This window comes from Leptopilina heterotoma, unplaced genomic scaffold (genome assembly GCF_015476425.1).
Source record: "Leptopilina heterotoma isolate Lh14 unplaced genomic scaffold, ASM1547642v1 Lhet_130, whole genome shotgun sequence".
Lineage (NCBI taxonomy): Eukaryota > Metazoa > Arthropoda > Insecta > Hymenoptera > Figitidae > Leptopilina > Leptopilina heterotoma.
The window spans coordinates 798,187-824,576 of record NW_025110849.1 but is presented as its reverse complement, the minus strand read 5'-3'; the positions used below and the strand labels follow the sequence as shown (position 1 = coordinate 824,576).

Here is a 26,390-nt window from a genome sequence, read left to right as displayed (position 1 = left end):
ATTTTTTTTAAATGTTGACTTTATCAATAATGTATAGGCTTGAGTCTTCTATAAGGGCGATTCCGGCGCCGAGCCGGAAACGAGTTTCAAAAACTTGGGCGAGATTCAAAAAGCAGTTCACGCAAGTTACGAACGATACTTTTTATAATAAAGTCATAAAAAAAGGCGTTAAAAACGAGACACTCAGATTTGTCACAAAACTAGTTTATCGATATACATTCAAACGTACAAAAACTTTTTGTCGGGGGGGTCGGGGGCGGAGCCCCCTTACTTGAAAAAACGGACTCAAAAGATTAATTTTCATTGACAATTTAAAGGTAAACAATTCATTTCAGTATTAATGTTGAAAAACATTTGGTGTGGCCTACAAGGAGAAGGGTACTTCGGGGAGAGAAGCCCCCCGTTCTGAAATAACCATCTCCAAATCAAAGGCTCCAAATATTAATTATTCGGACAGTTGATTGTTTTGACAATGGTAGCGAAATCATAGAGATTTTTATATTTCTAGCGAATCTTAGATTGGTAGTGCTGTCTATAACTATTGCTATATATATATATATATATATATATATATATATATATATATATATATCTACGCCTTCGCAAATGAGTTTATGGCGACGCGTTTTTGCAGTAGTCTGTGTGCTACTATTCTCGATAAAAACGTCGGCTCATTCTGTCCTTCTCACTTGGTTCATCGCAGTCGTTACATTATTATTCTTTTTCGTACTCTGGGGTAGTCTTATTTGCACTCCGTACAAATAAGAACTCTTATGACGCTCTGTTCAAGAAAAGGCAGTTTTCTACTTATCTCCGGAGTACCAAAAAACGCCGTTTTTATGACTAAGTTATAAAAAAAATTAAAGTTAACAGTCACTCCGAGTCAAGGTTTAGGGTAGAGAAAAAAGGAACATTTCTTTTTTAACGTTTCAAAAGCACAGAACTTCTCTTCAAAATCTACGATTTCATTAAATAAATATAAGTGAAAATAAGTATAAAGGTTAACATAATAAATTTTATAACAAAAAAGATTTATTAAAAATATTTTTATTAAAAGTTCTGAAAAAACTTATTAGAATTCATAAGAAAATTCTAAATTTTTGGATCTTTTTTGTTTGACTCATAATCTATAAAATTACTACAAATTATAATAAAAAACTTTCAATTTTTTCAATTTCTGACCAAAATTTCTTTTTAAATAACATATTTTGAACTACTATCATAAAAAAATAAATTATTTAAAGAAAAATTGTAAGAAATTTAAATTGGAATTTATTCCGTATAAAAATACGTCATTTCCAAGGATAAAATTAGTGCCCTTGACATTGACAACACACTGAGTCAGTCTGTGGCGAACCTTCGAAGAAGCCTGTAGTTAAGCAAATTCAAATAAATGTGAAACTAATTTTATATTCCAAAACTTATATTTTTTTATTTCAAACCATCCTCACAATTCAGAAGTGGGATAAACTAATTCGCCCTCTAAAGTGAAGTGATTTTAAATTGATTTGCATCAGGTTTGGCTTCGCCACAGGTCTCAGAAAATAGACGCCGGTCAAACGCGTTTCTTTAAAGTTATACGCACGAAGTATTTTTTGCATTTTATTTGCTCAGTGAATTCGATAAAGTTTTATAATTTACGTAAAATTGTCGAAACGTGAAAAAAAAATTGTACAAAATCGGGTCTTAGAAACAGTTTTTCGTATTAATTTTGTGCACGCCACGTGTTCGAGTGCTTTAACTGAATTTTCTAATTATTGAGTTTTGGAAAATCTTCAGTAATCTTCTGACCTTTTGTGTTAAGTGCGTAAAGTGCACCGATTCAAGAACTTAAAGTGAAAACGTGGAATCTTGGAAATTGCCCCTGAAAAAAACCCTTTATATGTAAAGAATATTAAATGGCTGATTTGTAATTCGTTCAAATAGTGCTTGAAAGTGAACGTACGGTGGTGCTATAATCGTCGTAATCGCAGTAATCGCGCAGAATCGTCTTTACGGTGCGTCGATTTCAAAATTTTGTCGAAATTGTGCCTTGTTTTGGTGGGTATAAGTTTGTATACATTCACAGCATGGATCCTACCAAGTTCACAGTGACTGTTCTCAAGCGAGTTGCGCGAGAGTTAGAGATAACAGTTTATGGAACCAAGGCAGAGATTATTAGACAACTGCAAAAAGCTGATCCAACTAATGAATGGATCAAAACAGCATCGTTGATTAAGAACACTTGTGACAAACACATAGAAGAAGAGGAAGAAGACGATACTACCAACCCACAAGGAAAACAAATTCAGCAAGGTGATGATTCACGAACGAGAACTCGGGACTTTAGAGAGAAAGATGGAACTAATTATTCGAGAGAGAGAACTTCTTGCAAGGGAACTTGAATTGGCAAGGCGGGAGATAGCAATTTTACGTAGCAAACCGACAAATTTAGAGGCACATCAACCTACACAAAACATAAACATGAACACACTTAAAGATATGCTGAGTGACTTTGGTATCGAGGATACGGATTTTTCTAAATGGAAAAAGCAGTTTCAACTTCTTTGTCAAACTTATGCTTTGGATGATTCTCATGCTCGCTTTTTATTGAGTCTTAAGTTACAGGGAAAATCTCAATTATGGCTACACTCTAAATCGGAATTTATTGCTATGGAAATTAATGACTTGTTAGCAGAGATGACGACGATGTTTGATAATCGTCAAAGTCGACTTACATTAAGGAAAAAATTTGAAGGTCGTATATGGAAGGCACCAGAAAGCTTCAGTAGTTACTTCCACGATAAATTAATTCTTGCCAATGCTGTACCTGTTGAGGAGGTCGACATCATAGACTATATACGTCTATATACGACTATATATACTGATACGTCCTTGCGGAACCAGGCGAGAATTCAATTTTTTTCCAAAAAGAAGAATCTCCTTCAGGCTTTCGAGAAAATCAACCTCAATAGTAATAGTTCCAGACACACAATGGAAGCTAAAAAAATTATCAACCCAAGCATCGGAGAAACTTTGAGTAAGACCAGTGACACTACCATACAAGTGAGAAACTCTCATTCTGTTCGCTGCTTCAACTGTAGTAAATTGGGTCATGTGTTACCGGAATGCAAACAACCGAAGAGACAACAAGGAGCTTGCTTCAAATGTTTCGAGATTGGTCACCAACTTAAGGATTGCCCTAAAAAAATATGCAACAAGGAGTTCGAGGACAAGTCACTAATGTGACAGTACACCAAACAGAACATCGAGAGGATCAAATCAGTGTGTTGTTGGAGAATCAACAAATTCAACCAACGGTGGACATCGAGGGAAATTCGCTTGAAAATCACTGCTTTAAAATAGGTACTTATAAGTTTGAAGTGAGAAAATGTGTTTGTGAAATATATCTGAATACACTTTTGGATACAGGTAGTCCCATAAGTTTCATTAAAGAATGTTCTGTTCCTGAAACAAGTATGAAGTCATGTAGTCAACGAGATCGTAAGTACAATGGTATTAATAATAGTGAACTTGTAAAATTAGGTATTGTAAAAATAAATGTAATTTTGGATAATGTTGAACGAGAGGTGGAATTGTATGTTGTCCCAAATGAAACTATGTGTAGTCAAGTTGTGTTAGGTCGTGATGCGTTAAAAAATTTAATTTGGGATTAAAAACATTATCTCCTTTAGAAGCAGAAGCTGTTGAGAATATTTTTAATATTGATATTTGTGTTAATGATCATGTAAATTGTCTTAATATAAACCCGGATATTGATTTAAAAATACAGTCCATTTTAAGAAATTTATTTACCGATGAATATGAATGTAAAATACGTCCAGAGTGTCCGAATGTTAAAACTCAATTACACTTACAATTAACTAACAATCAACCAATTTTTTTTGGTCCCCGACGACTATCATTTGAAGAAAAAGAGGAACTTCAAAAAATTTTAGATTACTTAATATCTCGAAAAGTTATTCGAATTAGAAACTCACCTTATGCATCACCGATTGTTATGGTAAAGAAAAAAAATTGCGTATATCGACTTTGTGTCGACTATAGATTTTTAAATAAGATCACTTTGAGAGATAATAACCCGTTACCGTTGATCGAAGATCAAATTGATAAATTGCGAAATAAACAGTATTTTACATTGCTTGATTTGAGAGATGGGTTTCACCATATCGATGTCGATGCGGAGTCAGTCAAATATACGTCCTTCATAACACCTTTCGGACAGTACGAATATTTGAAAATGCCCTTCGGCTGGCAAACCGCCCCCGCGACATTTAAACGTTTCGTGAATACTATGGATAAATTATTGAGATCAGGAGATGTGGTAGTTTATCTCGATGATATTTTGGTTGCCTCGGAAAATGTAGAAAAAAATTTAGAAATTTTAAAAATTGTTTTTAAACTTTTAGTCGACAATAATCTTAAATTAAGATTAGATAAATGTAAGTTTTTACAATAAAAAATAGAATATCTCGGGTATGAAGTATCAGCTGATGGACTAAGTCCAACTACTCATGGAATTTCAGCTGTTACGAATTTTCCAATTCCACAGAACGTACGAGACGTACAATGCTTTTTAGGGTTGTGCGCATATTTTTGGAAATTCATGAACAATTTTTTAGTTACAGCCGCACCACTTTACGAGTTACTTAAGAAAAAAATAGAGTTCAAATTTGACGAACGCGTATTGCTTCCTTTTGACAATTTAAAGAATAAATTAATAGAGGCGCCGGTTTTGAGCATTTATAATCCAAAAGACGAAACGGAATTACACTGCGACGCCAGTAAATTGGGTTATGGCGCGGCACGTTTGCAACGTAAAAAAGATAACTATTTCCATCCTATTTTTTATTTTTCAAAAGGAAGTTCTGAAGTTGAAAGTAGGTACCACAGTTTCGAGTTGGAAACTCTGGCCGTTATTTACGCGTTGCAAGATTCCGGATTTATTTGCAAGGAATATCATTTAAAATAGTAACCGATTGTAATGCCCTAAAAATGACTCTAGACAAACAGGATGTTAATCCTCGAATTAGTAGGTGGGCCTTAGAACTCGAGAATTTTGATAAAACGTTTGAACACAGATCAGGTGAAAACATGAAGCACGTGGATGCTTTCAGTCGCGTGGTAAATGTCATGATTGTAGAAGATAATACTTTGGAGTCTAATTTAACAATTTGTCAAAATTTGGATGTTAATATTAAAAATTTGCGAGAAAAATTACAAAATTCGAGTGATAAATTATTTGAAATGCGAAATGGTTTAATTTATAGGAAACGTGATGGGGATGTCCTTTTCTACGTACCGGAAAAGATGGAGGATCAAGTAATGAGAAAATATCATGATGAAATGGGTCATTTTGGACCAGAAAAAATATATGAAAAAATTTTGAGGAATTATTGGTTTCCGAATATAAAAGAAAAAGTTAAAATTTATATTGCTTATTGTTTAAAATGTGTAGCTTTTTCTCTATCTACCGGAAAGGGGGAAGCATTTTTACATCCGATTCCAAAGGGACGCGTCCCTTTTGCGACCTGTCACGTTGACCACTTTAGCCCAATAGACAAACGAATATCTGTGAAACAGCACATTTTGTTAGTAATCGACAATTTCACTAAATTCGTTAAATTGTATCCTGTGAAGACCACTGACTCGAAGGAGACAGTAGATTGTTTGCGTGAATATTTTAGATGTTACAGTCGACAAAAACTATTGTATCCGACAGGGGAAGTTGTTTTACTTCGAATGAATTTGAAACTTTCGTCAGCGAGAAAAATATCAAACATGTGTTAGTGGTAACGGCGACGCCAAGGGCCAACGGACAGGTCGAGCGAGTAAATAGAGTAATAGGTCCGATGATTGCAAAAATTTCTGATCCCCTTACGAGAAAACATTGGTTCAAGATGCTCTCTGATGTGGAGTTCGCTTTAAATAATTCGATTCATAGTTCAACTGGAACTACAGCTAGCATGTTACTTTTTGGAGTAAATCAGCGAGGTAAGGTCATTGACCCAGTCGCGGAAAATTTGGAGCGGGCTCAACATCATGACGAAACTCGTAATTTTGAAAACTTCGATCTGTGGCAAGCGAAAAAATTATTAAATCACAAAATTATAATAAGACTTATTTTGACAAAAAAAGAAAAGAATCACACAATTATGAATTGGGCGATTATGTCATGATAAACAATTTCGATAGCTCTGTGGGTGCGTCGAAAAAGCCTATACCGTCTTATAAAGGCCCGTATGAAATAATGAAAAAACTGCGTAATGATCTATATATTTTAAGGGACGTAGAAAATTTTCAGGTAACACAAAAATCATATACGGTACCTGGGAATCATCTAACATGAAACCATGGCATTCATAAATGGTAGCACTAATTTATGAATCCTATCCGAAACATTTTAATTGTAATAATTGTTTGATTGATTAATTTTTTATATTTGCGACCAGTTCGAGACGAACTGAAATCAGAATGACCGAACTGTAAAAAATTTAAATTCGAATTTATTCCGTATGAAAATACGTCATTTCCGAGGATGAATTTAATTAGATATTTTAAAAAACCTAGATTTAAAAAAATTTTATATACCTAAAATTCTTCTGAAATTTATTTATTTATGTAACAAGTATACGGCACAAGCCCTTTTGTACATAGTACTCTTACAATCTAAAAGTTGAAACCGCAACTTATATTATACAATATTAACTGTGTAATCAACGCTAGGTAGTTTTAACTCAAAAGTCTAAAATAAACCTACGCAATGAAGAGGTGAATCTTAAGAAGTTACTATAAAAAAAGTCAACAATATTTGACATCGAATTAGCCTCTCTACTTAATCTTGTTACAAAAGAGTAATAACCGTAGTTTGTTCGATGAAAGGACTCCAAAAACAGTGTATAATTTCTAGTTGCCCTTATAGGGACAGACATATTAAATAATGATAATAAATTTGAACAATTATTTATACCATTTATAATCTTATAAAAAAAAGTTAAGTCATTAAAAAGAAATCTGGATGCAATTAATGGAGTATTAAATGATAATCTCAATGTACTGTAGTCATGGGAGTATCTGTCAAATTGAACATAAAATTGTCTCGCTACAAAACGAAGAAATCTATTTTGAATTCTTTTAATTCTAATTATGTTAAAATCATAAAATGGCACCCATATTACAGAAGCATACTCCAGCAGCGATCTTACCAAAGAGAAGTAAAGAATTCTTAGTGTATTAATATTATAAAACATTGATGCATTTCTAATTATGAAACCAAGAGCTCTTAAGGCTTTTGAAATTACTTCAGATGTATGTCTATTAAATGAAAGGTCACTGAAAAAAAGCAATCCCAAGTCCCGAATACAAGTAACCCTTGTCAATTCTTCTTGACCAACAGTGTAACAATAAATCAGAGTACTTTTTTTGAAAATGAAATGACATAACTTTTTTTACATTTATAGACATTTGATTACTGTCACACCATTGAATCACTCGGTCAAAATCAGCTTGAATATTTTGTGGACTAGAACCAACAACATTATAAAGTTTAAGATCGTCAGCGTAAAGTAAAAAATGAGAATTTTTAAAAATAATTTTAATGTCATTGATATAAAGAACAAACAAGAGCGGTCCAAGATTCGAGCCCTGAGGAACACCAGAAACTACTAAAAATGCTTCTGAGTACTCATTTTTAAACTTAACCATTTGAAATCTTCCTGATAAATAACTTTCCAAAAATAAAATTATACTTGGAGATAATCCCATTCTACGCAATTTCTCAATAAGTATAATATGATTAACTTTATCGAAAGCTTTTGTAAAATCAGCGTATATTGCATCCACCTGATGTCCATTTTCTAAATTTGTTTCCAGAAAATTTGTGAAAATACTGAGGTTAGTAATCGTAGAGCGACCACGAACAAACCCATGTTGCTCATCAATTATTATATTACAAACCGCAAGATACAATGACTCACAAATAAGACCTTCAAATATTTTTGATATTGAATTAAGTAAAGTTATTGGCCTGTAGTTTTCAATATTGTTTTTATTGCCATCCTTGAATATCGGAGATATAAATCCCTTTTTCAATTCATTAGGAAATTTATTTGACTCTAATGATTTATTAAACAAGATAAACAGTGGTTCAATAAACGCGAAACCACATGAACGAATTAATGATGGAGGGATTTTATCCGGACCAGCTCCTTTATTTACATCCAAATCTCTTATTTTAACAAAGATGTCATTTCTTGATATCTGAATAGAATGAAGATTCACCTCACTATGTTCATCAAATGTTACATCACCAGTTTGCAATGTAGAAGTATTATAAACTGATTGGAAATATTTTGCAAAAATATTAGCAATTTCGACAGAAGATTCCCTACTTTTATCTTTTAAATACATAATATCTGGCAAAGAATGACATTGTCTATTTAACTTAATGAACTTTCAAAAATATTTCGGGTTATCGACTATTGAATTTTCAGTATATGAGATGAAATTATTATAACAAGACCTTGATAATGCTTTACAATCAGATCTTATCTTAGAAAATGCTAAATAATTAGAATTATTTTTTTCTCTTTTATAAATATTATGTAGTTTCCCTGAGAAAACTGGAGTGTCAAATTCGGAGGTTCAAAAAGTGTATGTTTCCTTTGCTTATGAAGCGAGTTAGATAGTCCTTCTAAAATAAATTTTGAATTGATAATGGAAATCTACTTGTATATTCTCTCCCATTATATCTGAGGGTTAAAAGTTGGGCAGAAAATGTGTACGATTTGATGCGCGCGAAATTATTTTTCTGACATTTTATGTATTTAATTTAGGGGTTAGGTTGCCATATTTATTCATTTCGCGCCGGATAAGGAAGGGATTTCTCAAGATGATTAATTTGTCCCTCTGTTATAAACTCATTATCCCTCCAAGAGAAATGGCACGAATATCTGTTAATGGTGTATTTGAACATTTAGATTGTTATCCAAAAACTAACTCTCAAATATGAACGATTTGTCCCTCCAGATGTTTAGTCCAATACTCCAGTTTTCTCAGTGTTCTTTTTTTGTAGAACCAAGTCTTTTAATTCTTGTGTAAACCATGGTGGCAATATTTTCAAGCTTATAAATTTTAAGGGTACAAAATTATCAAACGCCTCATACAATTATATTATAAAATATGTCGACAGGATCATCCATATCATCAACATTAAGTACATTATTCCAGACAATGTTACTAAGAAAGGAAGTTATTTCTGAAATATTAGCATTATTAAAGTCATATTTAACGTTATTAATATTATTATGTGGAATGTAATTTTTAAAAGAATTATGTATATTTATAACAAAAGGTGGATGATAGCTGTCAACAACTAAGAGTGAGTCACTTAATGTAGTTACAGAAAAATTATCAGGATTACAGAAAACCAAATCTAAAAGAGAGCCGTGTAAATTAAAATTATAATTAATTTGAAATAATCCCAATAAATCAATTACATCAATAATTTCAGTTGCGATTAATAATTGCTGGTTTGTCAAGCCATGACTTATTGCACAAGACAAATTATTATTATTATTATAATCAGAGTTCCAAACTATAAAAGGTAAATTAAAATCACCAAGAATACATATCGTAGCTTCACAAAATCTATTATTAATAAATTCAAGTATTTTACTAACTTCTTTATAAAAACTAATCGTTGAATTTGGAGGAATGTAAAAACATCCGAAAACAAAATAATAAGATTGTACGCAAACATATAATTATTTTCATAAATAATAATAAAAATTTCACAGGAATTCAAATATTTACAAATTTTTAATAAATTTTTTCGCGATAATTCAATTATATTCATAAATGACGGGTTCCACTTCAAGTGACCGAGGTCAAAAATTTACATGGAATATTTGAAAAATTTGTAGTTTCTTTAAAACAAAACGAAAATACGTTTTCTATTTTGGGTTTTGCTGCTGTTTTTCAACACTTTCTAATAGTGTGAACAAATGTAGAGAAAAAAAAATTGTTTGACCTTGAAAAATTAAATTAAAAAATAAAATTTCATTTTTTTATCAAATGGGCAGTTTTTATTTTTTTTAAAAAAATTTTATCATAAAGGTGAGGTTTTTTCCTAAAAAAAATGTATAGGTCAAAACGTGGGACAAGAACTTTTAACTGGTCAAATTAAGCATTTACATCTGCACTGCACCGGCCCACAGTGGAATTTTTTTTACAATTTCCTATTAAAAAATGTCTATAGCTTACAATTTTTAACCGATTTAAGTGTTCTTTGTCTTAAATTAAAGGGGAATAAATTCTTAAGACATCCTTCGAGGCCGATTTTGGAGATTTTAATTATTTATAATTTTTTTAAATCAAAGTTAACAAATTAATACACTTTTTTAAAAAAGGACGTTTATTTTCTTATTCCGTTAATGCACATGATCTACATCAATTTAAATTCATCCAATATGACCACCAGATAATTAATAAAGCATAAAATAATTTATTTTAATTGTTATAAACAATATACAGCCCAACAACGCGCAGGGGCGGTGGATTGCAGAAGTAAATGTTTATTTTGACTAGTTAAAAGTTCTTGTCCCACGTTTTGACCTATACATTCTTTTTAGGAAAAAACCTCACCTTTATGATAAAATTTTTTTTAAAAAAATAAAAACTGTCCATTTGATGAAAAAATGAAATTTTATTTTTTAATTTAATTTTTCAAGGTCAAAATTTTTTTTTCTCTACATTTGTTTACACCATTAGAAAGTGTTGAAAAACAGCAGAAAAACCCAAAATAGAAAATGTATTTTCGTTTTGTTTTAAAGAAACTACAAATTTTTCAAATATTCCATGTTAGACCAAAAATTTAAACTTGGACCCCCTCCAGTTTTTATATTTGTTTAAATAAATTAATAATATTTGGTATTTTTAATTGTATCGAATAGGACTACTGTTTGTGCAAACTTTTAACCCGATCCCAAACATGTAAAATTTGGACCTGGGTCACTTGACGTGGAACCCGTCAAATAATAAAATTTTAACAATAATAAAATTCTTTTTAGTAATTCAATTATTTTTTAGAAATTTTTCTCAATCCAATACAATTTTATTTGAATTTTTTGAAAACTGCAATTGAGCTTCCACGGGCAATAACTCGATCTGCGCTCAGACGCACTCTCTAATACCAGTCGGGTGGCAGTGAGTAGCTGTATATATAAATATAATATATATAATATATAAATTTCGAATTTTAAAAATCTGACTTCATATTCGTAATCAGGGACCCCAAAAACCCCCGAGTAACAAATTTCAAGCGAATTTTATTAATTTTAAAAAAATAAGTCCGCCATATTGGATCCGCCATTTTGAATTTTAAAAATATGAGAAATCCGACTTCAGATTCTTAATCAGCGACCCTGAAAACCCCCTAAAGTGTACTTGGTTATTAAATTCATTGACTAGAAAAATGTATGCTTCAAAGGGTTAAAAGAATTCATTTATTTAAAAATTGTTTAATATAATTCTTTATAAGAATTAAATTTTAAGAAACATTCAAGTATTCAATAAATAATTCACTTTTGTATTTAAATAATTGTATTCTCGTAGAATTTTCTAAAATAAAAATTGATTTTAAATTTTAGATAATAATAGAATATGAAAATAATTTTTAAGAAGTTACAGTAACAATATTCTTATAATATAAAATATAAGATTTTAACACTTGATCCTCTTTAATTATTATAAAACATGAAGAAATCGATCACTCCGAGTCTTCGAGTTGAAGTAATCCATTTCTTTATATTTTCTAACATTTTTTTATAAGTTTTTTAATTTTAAAAAGATTTGAATTTGAATAAGTAAATATTAAAAATCATAATATTTAAAATATTTTTTAAAAAAATTTTGTTTTCGAATCCCGTGTGGAAATTTTCCCAAGTTTTCCCAACTTTCAGATGGGCCCCAATTGGGGCCCAAGTGGGCATCCCATTTAAAAAAAATGAAAAAAATTTCAAAATAAGAAATATGTTTTTTTCAGTTAATTAATGAAATAGATAAAAAAAATAACATTTTTAAGTTATTCGTACTGCTTAATTTCAAAATCTAATCGAATTGAAGGCAAAACATATATGCAGTTCATTTGGGTTTAAGTTGTGGTTGCCCGTATTTGTGAATATCTTGGGACTGACAACCAAAGCCCATCTTCAGCAATTGGGATAATGTAGGGACTGACCATATTTGGGCCGAACTTGGGAAATGCAACCAAAACCCATCTTTTGCGCAAATGTTATCTGCGCAGATGGACTTAAAATGGCTAATTACATCAGCTGTTGTCTGTAGTGCAAGTGGTTTTAGATCTATGTATTTAAAGTATCATTTCGTCTACATTAAGTTTACATTTTAATAACTAAGTTTTTGAAATGGAAGAAGAAAGAAAAAGTAAAACTTATCAGAAATCTCGGTTTCGTGTTAAAAAGCATCGCGCAGTGTCAGAATTCTTAAATTCTTTACCAAGATCAAGTGAAGACAGTGGTAAGTTTTTAATATTTCACAATTTTATTTTATTTAAAAATTTTTTAAATTCAAATGACAAATTTTGTTAAATTTAATTTTAAAAAAGTATGCATAATTATATATGTATAATTTTTAATAAAAGTTATATTTCTAATAAAAGTATGTACAATTTTTTTATAACTTAGAAATATAATTGATTTTGTAGAATTGGAGGTTAGAAATGAAAGTGACTTTGAAGTGTTTAAAAATGAGCATGCTGTGAGAGATATATGTTCGATGGAACCAATGAAAATGTAATCCATAATCTTGAAAGTGATACAGGTAATCAATTATTTATATTTATTACAAAACAAACTTGTTTATTGCATATATAGGAATTAGATTAAAAATTTTTTATTTTTGCATTTTAGATACAAGTTTTAATAGTTCTGAAGATACCGAGACAGAAAGGAGTTTATCATATGGTTCAGATATAGAATCAGAGCAATCATCGGATGAATTTTCCGATTTTGAAGATCTGGAAGCAAATGAAGAAGACGTAGAAGTTGTCTACTATAATGAAGCGTACCGAGAAGAAAAAAAACAACTTCAAAAATGGGCAATTAAGAACAGGATATGCTTATCGAATATAGATGAGCTGCTATTAATTTTAAGAGCAAGGCTGATTCCAGACTTACCGAAATGTGCAAAAACATTTTTAGGAACAACTGGAGCTAAATATAATATTATTCCAATGCTGGATAACAAAGGTTCTGTGGGAGAATTTGTATATTTTGGTTTAGAGAAGTCTTTAAAGGCATGTGTAAATATAGATTTTCATTTAAACAACAAAATAGAGTTGGAAATTAATGCAGATGGAGTTCCTCTTGTTAATTCTGGAAATCAAACATTCTGGCCTATTCTTTGTAAAATTCATATGAATCCAGATGTATATGAACCCTTTGCTGTTGCCATTTATTTTAGAGAATCTAAGCCAGCTGATGCCAACATTTATTTAAATCAGTTTATTGAAGAAATAAACAATCTACAAAGAAACGGAATGGAAATTTCTGGAAATCATTTTCAAATTTCTATTAAGTGCTTCATTTGTGATACTCCAGCACGAGCTTTTCTTAAATGCACAATTGGACATATTGGCATCAATGCATGTGAACGATGCTCTACTGAAGGAATACGAATAGAAAAAAGAACTGTTTTTCCATATATTGATTCACCTGAAAGAACAAATGAATCTTTCAGACGTAGAGATCAAGCTGAACATCATAATGGTATAAGTGCATTATTACGAATAATCCCTCACCTGAATATAATTTTTACGTTTGTACTTGATTCAATGCATTTATTATATCAAGGAATAATGAAAAAACTTCTAGAACATTGGATTGTGCAGGGTGTAAATAAGTTAACTGCTAGGAAGAGACAAGAGCTTTCAAGAAGGATGAACCTTTTAAAGAACCAAATTCCTTGCGAGTTCCAACGAAAACCGAGGTCTACAAATGAAATAAAAAAATGGAAGGCAACGGAATTACGTTTTTTTTACTTTATGTCGGTCCTATTGTTTTAAAAAAGATATTGCTATCTCAACTTTACAAGCCTTTTTTATTATTGCATGCAGGTTGTCGTATACTGTGTTCTGACAAACTTTGTCTTGCAAATGTAGAAAGAGCAAAAAAGTATTTAGTTACTTTTTTCCAATACCTGGGAGAATATTATGGGATTACGTCGCAAACACTCAACTCACATCATCTTATTCATGTTGCAGATGATGTGTTACATATGAATTGTGCTTTAAGCAGAATTACAGCATTTCCATATGAAAATTTACTAGGGAAAATGAAAAAGTCTTTGCGTACAGCAAGTAAACCATTAGCACAGTTATGTAGACGGCTTCATGAGCAACAATATGTAAAGAAAAAACAACCTAGTGTACCCCGAGTACTAGAAATTTTAGAAGAAAAAAACAATCAAATTTTGAAAATAATGTATAAACAATTTATTATAACACCTTTTCCACCGAACAACACAATACTTACGAGAGGTAAAAATGTTATTATTGTTAGAGAAATTTTATTAAACGGGGAAGATGACATAAATATCAAAGGACAAATTCTACTGAAAAAGAATCCCATTTTTGAGTACCCTTTTGATTCTGAGTTTTTTGATATGTGGCAAGTGCAAACTGTACCTTTAAACGAACTTATAACATTCCGTTTAAGTGACATTTCTTGTAAGTTGGTACGTTTAACTTTAAATATGAAAGAAGGTGCTTCTAATAAAATGTACGTCATCCCACTGTTGCATTATTAACAATAAAATTTAATAAAACTTAAAGTCATGTATAAAAATTGAAAATGAAGAGAAATAAATGGTGTTTTTAAAATATTTTTTTAATATAATCTTTAATAAAAAAACTCATAATTTTAATGTGTTATATAAATTTTTTTATAAAATGAAAATGAAAAAAATAACATAATTCTGATTCGTCAGTTACAATTATTATTTAAAATGTTAATCAAATTTTACGAAAGAATTCATTTATTTTCTGAAATTTTAATAAGTTATTTAAAAGAACGCAATTATTTTTATAGATAGTAAAATTCTTTGTAAGAAATAAATAACTATTCATAATAATATAATTTTCTCTAGGAATTCAATTATTTTCAATAAAATTATAATAAAATTCAAAAATCAAATTTTAAGATTATTTTAAAAAGTTTTAAAAAATATTCTTTGCTTAATTTTTTAAATAACTAAAATATTGAACATATTTCTAAATGAAATAATAATTTGAAATTAGCTCGCCTTACAGCGACCAATTAATGAAGAGTTTTACTGGTATAGTAGAAGTTTCTATGAGAAAGACAGTCGAGCGCGCGCGCTTCTACAGTTTCAAAGTTTTGTAAGTCACATCGTTCTAGTACTTCAGGTACATTCAGATACCAAAGATTGTTTGTTTCTGTTAAAGTGTATAGTATTGTGATAGTTTGGTGAAAAAAGTAAAAAAAGTTACTTATAAATGTATACAGACAATGTTATAAACGACTTTTTATTTTAATTTGTGTGTTAATTTAATTTGGATTAATATTAATTTCAAGATGAGCCGTCTTGAATCACAAAAGCTTCAGAATATAGATGGAATTGTTGGTAAGTACTTAATTTGATAATAGTGTGTTTATTTCAAAAATTTTAGTGGAAAAAGCAAAAGAAATGTAGTGCACTATTGCACTACATTTCTTTTGCTTGATATTAATAACACTACTAATAGTTTTTCTAAATATTTCTCAATTCTATACAAGTTTTAATAAAAATTTAAGTTCTAAATTATAAATTTTGCTGAGCGTATTTTCCCCAAATGTCAAAACAGTTGAATAAAAAATTTATGTTTATTATTCGCTGTTAATAATTGTGTTCAGATCTGGTAATAATGATTATTATAATTTAATTATATAAATAATAGTAATAAAAATACTATCTGCAACTTGTGCAAATTCTTCTCAAATGAAAATTGGAATGTCTTTAAATAAATGATAATTATTATTATTATGTAAATTATTTATGTTATTATTTAAATTTTGTATTATTATTTTAACAATAATTACAATAAATTAATTAAATAGTAAATTAATATTAAATTACATTACTATCTTTTTTAACAGAGAATTTATACTAGCATAAGAAAGTTTAATAATAATTATCATTGTTTTTTTACTTAACTTATTTATATTATTATTTTAATTGTAAATTATTATTACGCATTTTATTTTTCATATTATTATTTTAACAATTATTATAACCTATTAAAAAAATAATAATTTAATAAGTCTTAAATTTTTAATAATAATTGTTATTGTTAATATTTATTAACATCTTTTTTAACAGAGATTTAACTCTAGCTTCAGAAAGTTATTATAATTTTATTACCTATTTTTCCGTTAGAATGTTTTCTAGGTTTAGAAATAACATCTGTAAAATATATTCATTGTTGTTGAAATGGAAAAACAAGTGTTTTGGAGAGGCATGGGTTCTAATCCGTCCGGCAATAAAACCCCATGCTGCGAACTTTTTTTGTACAACTTGCAAATACTTTATTTTATGTTTCGAAAATTCTATAGAAATATGTAGTTGTATTTTGGGTGGGTTTTTCCTAAAGTAATTTTGTTGTGTTCTATATTTAGTTGTATCTACTCTTATATACTTATTCAAATCATTTGTTTTTCTGTAAATGACATTATTTTTTAAGAAAAGCTATTGTTTCTAGACATGAAGGAAAGTGCTCCCTACAATCCAGACGATGATGTGTACGATTTTCAACTTATCGAGTTCATTACTCGCGGACCCAAAACTAACCGATCAACAGATATAGTCCCTTCATTTTGGGTCGAATTTAATAAAAAGAATGGTAAACTGTTTACTAAATTTTTACCACCGCCATACACAGCTGACGCAACTGCAGTTCTGGAGCATTATGTAAGAGCAAGGCTTCAACCAATGGATTCCTGGAATTCTTATAACATTAAACTAATAGGACAATCCCGTATGTTTCTTTTTTTCGAGGCGCATAAATAGGCCCTAAAAGTCATTTATGAAAATTTTTAGTTGTTACAATTTTATTAGGCATAATCACCTTTTAGCCGAATCTCACCTAAAGAGAAGTTATGTTTAATAAAATTAAAATTTAATTTCTATTTAACACAATTTCTATTCACTAGAATATTCATTTTTCAAAATGTTCAATTACTATATTTTTCATTTAACAGGCTTTTTATTTCAAAGAATTATTATTTAAATGAAGCCGAAATATTTCAGCGGGAAGTTTAAAATCAACCAATCAAAATTTTTTAATAGATTTCGATTGGTTAAAATTCTGTTAACTAAAAATGAAATTTTAATTTTATTAAACATAACTTTTGTATAATTGAGATTCGGCTAAAAAAAGAATATGTCTAATAAAATTGTAACAACTGAAAATTCTCAAAAATTAGTTTTAAGACTTATTCATGCGCCTCTTTTTTTTTTCTGAAATATTCTGAAACATTATATTAATACTTTTTTCAATAGGGACTTACGAGGAAGGCATAAAAAAATTGAAACTGTTACGCAATGATGATACTTGCGTATATTCTGCGGGTACTGACTTTTGCAATGCGTCTCAAAAGGCAGAATATATCACACAAAAGTTTAAAGAGAGGTCACTACAGCAGAATTTTCCGCCTATTCCTGCACCGAAATTATGTTTAACACGGCCATCAGCATATGATTCTTCCGGGATGAAAGAAAAAATTCAATCTGCCATAAAAGACAGAAAAAAATCTTCCAAAACAAAGAGTAAAGGAAAATCTTTAAAACTGCAAAACCATATTAAAGGTAATGTATAATTATTCTGTAATTATTAATTATTAAATTAAATTATTAATTACAAACAAATGTTTTTATAGAAAAAATTCTAACGTCATCATTATCATCATTATCTTCCGACTCGGATAACTCTTGGGAAAAAAAGGAATTAAAGGAAAAAAGTAGAAAGAGAAAAAGGCCCGTTGAACATGAAAACAGCAGTAAAGTTCGTAAAATAATAGGTAAATAAATATAAAGTTACAGTGATATTAAAATGGCCTCTCGATGTAGATATTACCCAATGGGATTAATGTTATATTACAGTGATGATACTGTAATATTACACGGTTATCAAATTGCAGTAAAATGCACAAGTAATGATTAAAAAAGAGAAGTTTTTCTTTTTTCCTCATATTAAATTTGCACTTTATAAAATTTTTTAATAATTGTGCAATATTACGATAGTAGTCTCGGCAATATCACCACAATGTGATGATTTGACTTTTTTAATTTTACTTTTAAACAATTTTAAGTTAGAAATATTAAATATTTAATTACCGTAAACATTTTTTGTTTCAGATGGTGATGAATTATCAAATTTAAATAATGAAAAAGTCTCTAATATTGAAGATCCTTTAAGAATTCAGCAAGATTATGACAACTACAGCAATTACGATTTACATATGAATGTTCGTAATTTACCATCAGGTAAATAGTTTATTTTAATTATATTTTGTATCTTAAAACATTTAAAAATATTTATTCTATATTTTTGTAAACATACTTTTTTAGGATCTGACATGAACGATAGTAAATCAGAATTAAATGACTCATCTGTAATTAAAAACATTTCATACTTAAAATCAAACAAAACAGTCGACAAAGGTAAAATAAGCCAAAAAATAACACCTCTTACAATTCGTTTATTTTATCAATGATTTAATTAGATTTATATAATTTTTAGGTTATGAAAGTAAGAAGTGTTGTCAATCATTTAAAAAAGGAAAAAACTATTATTCTTAACCCGGCGAGTATGTGGTTGGGCATGTCATGCCCCACATTTACTTAAATCCTTTTAAATCCTAAAATTTCCACTGTAACGTTTTGAAACTTCGAGTAGCTGAAGTTATGGGTTCATAAGAGAAGATGATGGTATGGTGATAGTGTTATGTAAATTATATTTTAAATTACTTGGACGTAAACGTCAATTTTGCATATTTTTGGCGAATTTTTTTTTCCTAATTTCTACTAAATTAATGACAACTGAATTGAGATATATTCTAAAAAGCAGTATTATGCTCCTCATTCACTAATATTTAAAGTCCTGCCTTTATAAAAGTGCAAATTTGATTTTATAATTAAGTTTTAAGTTTTCATTGTTTTATTTAATCATATGATAAATCTTATGACAAAGAGTTGATTTTATCTTTATAAATAAATAAATAATTAAGGAAATATATTTTATTACATGCCTTTTTATAATATAATACCAGAAATTAACTTAATATAGCTATATGTAACATTTATAAGCAATTTTACATTTTGGGCATGTCATGCCCACCACATAGTCGGTGTAACAGTTTCCCGCCACATACTCGCCGGGTTAAATGTATACAAATTATTTTCTATTTTTAGATTAACTGTATTTTTATTTTTTAGACATGAAATACCTTTTAAGTTCATTAAAAGGTTATGGTATCTTACTACAAGAAATATCAAACAGACTAGATTCCCAGGAAGCAATTTTAAGGACATTGTCGAGAGAAAAAGGATTGCCTACTGTTAACTCTATGACGTGTGATCTAGGATTAAATTTGCCATTCAATGATATTGTTGAATTCACCGAATTTAATACCAAATTGGAAGATCAAAAATTTCGAGAAGATTTTGTAAGTTTTAACAGAAAAATTAACTATTATCTAAAGTTATAAATGTTTAATTAACTTATTTATAAATGTAATTCATTTTCAGATAACTTCATTACATTTCCTACTGGATACAGGAGGCAATGTAAGCAAAAGTGTACTAAATATATTGAAAAAATTATTCACCAGGGACTTCGCCTGCAAATTTACAAATATTAAGCAGATGCCGAAAAAGTACACGCTTAATAAATTCAAGATACACCAATGTATTAAAGGTAAAACAAGTAATCTTTATTTTTAAATACCTTTCTTTTTTTCTAAAAATAAATTCTATAAAGTGTATTATAATCTCAAAATTAACATTTTGATTTTTTGTAGGTGCTATAATGAGAACTCAAAATGAGAATGGATCTGCAATTGCCAATGAAAAAAAAATTGTTGACGCAATTGGAAATGTTCTTGCAGGAGTGCGAGATTGGGATGGCGGAAGAAAAGAACGAGAGATTGCTAAACAGGCAGAAAATAATAATAATAATCAAATTACGGAAGAAATGTAATAGGTTATTTAAAATAATACAAATAAATTTAAAAAGTGCTCTTAAAAAATTGATTGTTTATTGGGAATTCAATGGGCATCCACAAGATTACCCAAATTGGGCCCAATTAGATTTTCCAAATTGGGCCAAACTAGATTTCCCAAATTGGGCATTAGTTGGTTTTATAGTTTCAAGCCAATTTATATCCCAAATTGGGATAAGATGGGCTTCCCAATTGGGCTCCACCTTGAACTTGGGAAAACCCAACGGGCGTCAGTTTTCAATGAAATTTTTTCCTTTATTTTCTAAAAATTCAAAAATTTTCAGTTTCATTTCTAATTAAATTTTCTAATTGACAAATATAATTTATAATTATTTTTTTACTTTATATTTAAAAAACTTTGAATTTTATTAAAACAATTGAAATTAAGAAATAAAATTGATGATAATTATTTCCCTATGAAAATTGTGAATTTTCTACAAAAATATTAAGAAACGGTAATATCTAATGTTTTTCTTCCTAAAAAAATGAGTTTGTAAACAATATTATTATTGAGAAATAAAAAATTCGCATAAAATGGGTATTTATTTCCTATTTCTTAATCATAATTTTTTAACAATTAACAATTTTCTATTTTTTATAAATAAAAAAGGAAAAAATTTGCATAATTTACATCAGTCAAACGAAATTTGTTATAAAAAAATGTTATAAACAAAATTTATTTGTTAAACATAATTTTTTTTAAATTTTATAATTTCAAATAATATTTTATTATAAATCATGAAAAAATACCTGGGCAATTCCACGTGAGATTTAAGTCGACCTCTTAAAATCGGACAAAAATTTTTTTTTTTATTCTGTATCGAAAAAAAACAGATACGTATTTTTTTATTTATGTTTAATTGTCCAAATTTTCAAGTTATGAATTTTCGAAAATTTGGACTTTTAATTGTAGACCTATATTCAGTAACTTATAAGTCCAAAAATATTGAGTTTAGGAAAAAGTTGTCAAAGAATGAAAGTTTTAGTTTTCTTTCGACTTTTAAGAAATGTAAACAAAAAATTTTTTTTTAAATTTTTTATTAAAAAAAATTTTTTTTTTATAAACAAATTAATTTTTTTTAAGTTTGGGCCGGATTTTTTTTTTATTTTTTTGTACATTATAATATAGAGAAGATTTTCTAAAAAGTCCCGAAATGGGCCTGATGTGTAAAATTAGTTTTAAAATATTTTCAAAAATCACTTGCAAGCATCACAGTGGGATTTTTTTACATTTAACTTTTTAAAACTGTTTACAGCGTAGACCTTTTTATTTAAAACAAAGAACACTCAAATATATTAAAAATTATACGCTGTAGACAGTTTTAGAAAGTTAATTGTAAAAAAATCCCACTGTGATGCTTGCAATTGATTTTTGAAAATATTTTAAAACTCATTTAACACATCAGGCCCATTTCGAGACTTTTTGGAAAATCTTCTCTATATTATAAGGTACAAAAAAATAAAAAAAAATAAAAAAAAATCCGGCTTAAAGTTAAAAAAAAATTAATTTGTTGATAAAAAAAAAATTTTTTTTCAATAAAAAATTTGAAAAAAAATTTTTTGCTTACATTTCTTAAAAGTCGAAAGAAAACTAAAACTTTCATTTTTTGACAGCTTTTTCCTAAACTCAATATTTTCGGACTTATAAGCTACTAAATATAGGTCTACAATTAAAAGCCCAAATTTTCGAAAATTCATAACTCGAAAATTTGCACAATTAAACATAAATAAAAAAATATGTATCTGTTTTTTTCGATACAAAATAGAAAAAAAATATTTTCGGCCGATTTTAAGAGGTCGACTTAAATCTCACGTGGAATTGCCCACCTGCATATTTTCAATTTGTCAAAAAATATTTTTTTATAGGGAAAAAAAAGAAAACCTATGCAAAAATTAAATTCAAGTGTGGACAGACAGAATGAAAGAATGAAATACGAATATCATTATAGTTAATATAATAAATGCTTAAAATTTTATATTTTTTCAATTGAATGAAAAAGATGGATTATTATTGTTCCTGTTTACAAATCTGCTAATAAAAATAATATTGAAAATTATAGGTTAATATCAATTTTAAGTGTATTTTCTAAGATATTTGAAAGTTTAATTTTTGATTCTTTATATGCGGCTGTGTCGAACATTATTATTTGTGAAAAACATGGCTTCATAGAGGGTTGTTCTACATTGACTAATCTTGGGATTTTTACAAATTATCTGACTAACGGTCTTGAAATCGGTAGTCAAATTGAGTATTATTGTAATATTGTTTTTGTGAATGTGTGATTGGATGCATGTGAATCAAAAAGTGTTGAGTGAGAGATCTGTAGATAGTCGTGATCTGGTCTAGTGATGTGTGATATCTTATAAGTTATCAATTAACATTAATTAAAATTTTAACCCTTTTAATTTTTGGTAATGTTTTGATATCCGGAGCATGATCGCGCATCATTGGGATTTGATTATTAAAGCTCAGGTTTTTTCTTTCTTTATCAGAAATTTTCTAACTATTTTCTACTTCAGCTTGGAGAACACACATTAAAGTCCCCGAGTGTCGCACATCCAGTATGCGGTTTGATGATGGATTCGTAAGTGTGCGCTTTAAGGGTTAAATGTTAGATTATTGGTCCTACTGATCTATGTATGAATTGCTTTGAAATGCATCAGGATTTAGATTGTTTAAATGATTGGTCTTCCCTTAGTCATATGATTGTTAATGTTAATAAAAGCTGTTTATTATTAAGTAATGATTTTTCTTTTAATCATCACATATCGGCGGTTGTTTCGAGAGCCCTAAAATTCTTAGGATTTGTAATGAGATCTGCATTAGCTTTTAATAACATTAATACGTTAAGAGCATTGTACTTTACGCTTGTAAGATCGATACTTGAATACGTTTCTGTTATTTGGTCGCCAATATATGTATTTAATTTTATTAGAATTGTACGTGTTCAAAATCGATTTCTCAGATTTAAATGACAAGAGATTAGAATTTGCGTCTATAATCTGGTTTCCCTATTATGAGGTGCACATTCAACGTATTGAAAGAGTTCAGAATCGCTTTCTTCGATTTGCTGCTTATTGTTTGGGCATTTTTTATGACCGAAATAGTCATGATTACACTAATATCAGAACGGCCTTGAGTGTTCCTAAGTTGTCAGCTCGTTTTCTTTATATAGATTTATTATTTTTTTTATAGAATAATTCAGGGTTCTGTCAATTGCTCAGAATTAGTTTCAAAGGTAAACTTATTTGATCCACATGTAAATCTTCGTTCTTAAAATTTAATTCGTGTACCATCCCATAGAACTAACTATGGTAAAAACTCAGCTATTTCTAGAATGGCTGCTGAGGTGAATAACTATTGTAACAAAATTGATGTCTTTGAGCAAAATGAGAACATATTTTTACTACTAGTTAGCGAAAACAAGTTCTATTGACAAATTAATTTGCGACAGTATTGACCTATTTTTTATGATCGTTTTTTGGTATTAAGGACTTAGCCCGTGTAAGAATCTTAAATAAATAAATAAATAAATCTTTATTATATTTAGGTTCTTATATTTATCATGTAATTACCTAATATATATCAAATATTTGATAAAAAGAATTAATCTTCCATTTTGTTTGTGTATCAGAATAATTATATGGGGGAAATCACGTACATAGGAATGATGGTGTGAATGATAAGCAGCAGGGTTAGTCCCCATTGAACCGTGTAACACGGTAATTACGGTTACAAAAACACGGTAATAATGTAATTATTTTTAAGTTAAATTTTATTTAATATTTTATTTCTCACACCTCATTGTACATTTTGATCCTTTGAGCCAACTTTTTATCTTTAGAAGGTATGGAGATAAAAGTTTAAATGAATTTCAACTTACTTGAAAGCGCTCAAGCACGTCGGCAACCATTTAACCATTATCTAAAAGAAACTTTCTTAAAACATTACCAAGGCGGATAGTCTCACTTACAGCTGATTCATTTCTCAAATAGAGAAACGTGGACATTTTGGAAGGTATAAAAAAAGGAGGGGAACTTTCCGTTTATCAAAGACTAATTTTCTTGGTCACTTTATGGTTGAATCTTATTACTTTGACCAGGTTTCTATATAGTGGGTTCCTCTCGTTACTATGAAATCAAAGTAATAAGATTAAAGAATAGTTATGTGGCCAGTTAAATAAGTAAATGTAATTAGAAAAAATAGTCAAATTGACTAGGATAATGATATTAGATAACTGACTTTGTATTCATATACCTTAGAATTAATTTAAACTTAGAAAATAAATATTTAAGGCTAGGGGGACTCGAACACCTGAGCTTAAAACACCTAATGCCAATTTTGGCCCTATCTTAGTATAACATTCCCAAAATTGGTCTAATGTTAAGTACGTCAATTTTTTCATCTTTTTTTATTTCAAAATTCGTATTTTGACAAAATTAGTTTTCTGATATTTTTCTCACTAAATTTCATATTGTATAAGCTACAAATAATTTTGATTATTTATACCACATATTGCCTATTGAGAATTACGATATACAAAATTTAACAATAATTGCTTCTATTTCCTTTACAGTCAGTGATCTGTTATATAAATCGTGAGTGAATAGATGACCATAGTAAATGTTGAATTATATCAACAGTTCTGAAACTTCTGCTTTGAAAATGAGGGATATTAATATCTCTATTAATTATTCAGGTATTAGTTACATTCAACAAATTACTGTTGCTGTAAACTTTCCACAGAAAATTATAAAATGATAATAACAATAATAACTAAAAATATGAAGCAACGGATAATATTAAGTATATATGCAGAAACATGATTACAACAAAATGATAAATGTAAAATTCCATGCATTTTCCTGGTTTTTACAGGCCAATGATTATGAAATTCTAGACAATAATTAAAAAATTTCTGGCATGATTACATAATATGGCTTTGGCTTCTAAAATTTTTTTTAACTTCTAATTATAATTATAATTCAATAATAATTACAAGTTAAATATTTTTTTCTGTAGAGATATTTATATGGTGATGAAATAAGAACATTTTTCAATTTTAAATCAAAATTTTGTTAAAAATCTTGAAAAGTAGGCAAAATTCTAGAATTTTTAAAAAATTCCATACTATTTCCAGGTTGGAAATGGCGGATTCATTATGCCAGATTATTTTAAAAATTGACCAGATTTGCTTGACGTTTGGATCAAAATTTCTCAGAAATATCAATGTTGGTTGGGGGTCTTTTGATTTTTTGAAAATAGGCATATCTTTAGTGTTAGGAAAGATGTGTTTTTGGGTCAAAGGGTTATAAAAATTTTTAAAAATTATTAGAGTTACGGTCCTTTAAATTTTTAGGTTAAATTTTTTTTGAAATAAGTTATTTTTAACAAATTTTCATGAATCTTTTTCATATTTACAGGTTGAACAGAAGATTTACAACCGTTTAAAATAAAAATAAAAATTTTTTTTTAAATTTGCCCGGAAAAAATTCAAAATTATTTTTGAAATTAGTTTTTCACTCATTTGGCCATTAGCTAGTTTAATAAAACAACAATGTTTGGATTTAATCCGATTTTGATGTTCTTGGTCTTGTTTTGAAGATGATAAAATTCTACACAACGCCTCTGCTTTTGTTTTTTTTTTTAAATTTGTTTCTATTGTTTATTTAATTTTAAAGTTAAAAAAAAGTTTTTTCCTCCTTAAAATCGAGATAACTTTTTTAAAAAGGTGATTATTACATCAGCAAAAGCCAAAATATACCCTTCTTTTATTTGCCATAGTTTATCCATAAGTGAAGACGCATTTTCAATTTACTTATAATCATTAATTTTAACAACATTGAAACCAACTATCGCCTTTGTTTCTTAAACGATTCTCTCATTTATTCTTTTGTTAATCTTCAGATAGTGGTATCCTCTAATTTTGTAATTGTCATCGACCGAACTTCTCATCCTTTCCATAACTGACAGCTAAAAATAATGTTCTAGTAACCTAATATTTGAAAAAATTTCATGTCCAAAAATATCGAAAAATTCAAAGCTCTTTGAAATTATCAACTGAGCAGTTGCAGATTATTATTCGAGTTCTT

The 26,390-nt window shown here is 28.7% G+C and overlaps 2 protein-coding genes across 2 annotated transcripts in view; one reads left to right on the top strand and one right to left on the bottom strand.

Moving 5' to 3' along the window:
• LOC122512966 (octopamine receptor beta-2R-like) overlaps window positions 1–26,390 on the bottom strand; it is a 557,896-nt gene that overhangs the window by 239,757 nt on the left and 291,749 nt on the right. The window lies entirely within an intron of this gene.
• LOC122513014 lies at window positions 16,436–20,275 on the top strand. The gene is made up of 8 exons (XM_043629241.1): window positions 16,436–17,053; window positions 17,578–17,883; window positions 17,955–18,095; window positions 18,433–18,561; window positions 18,646–18,738; window positions 19,513–19,742; window positions 19,825–19,993; window positions 20,097–20,275. Exons 1-8 carry the CDS (start codon window positions 16,780–16,782, stop codon window positions 20,273–20,275), a joined length of 1,521 nt encoding a protein of 506 aa, XP_043485176.1. The 5' UTR covers window positions 16,436–16,779.

Coding starts and splice junctions, on each gene's coding strand:
- LOC122513014 (XM_043629241.1), top strand. CDS start 16,780: ATGAAGGAAAGTGCTCCCTACAATCCAGACGATGATGTGTACGATTTT. Junction 18,562..18,645: donor TGTTCGTAATTTACCATCAG/GTAAATAGTTTA, acceptor ATACTTTTTTAG/GATCTGACATGAACGATAGT. Junction 19,743..19,824: donor AAAAATTTCGAGAAGATTTT/GTAAGTTTTAAC, acceptor ATTCATTTTCAG/ATAACTTCATTACATTTCCT.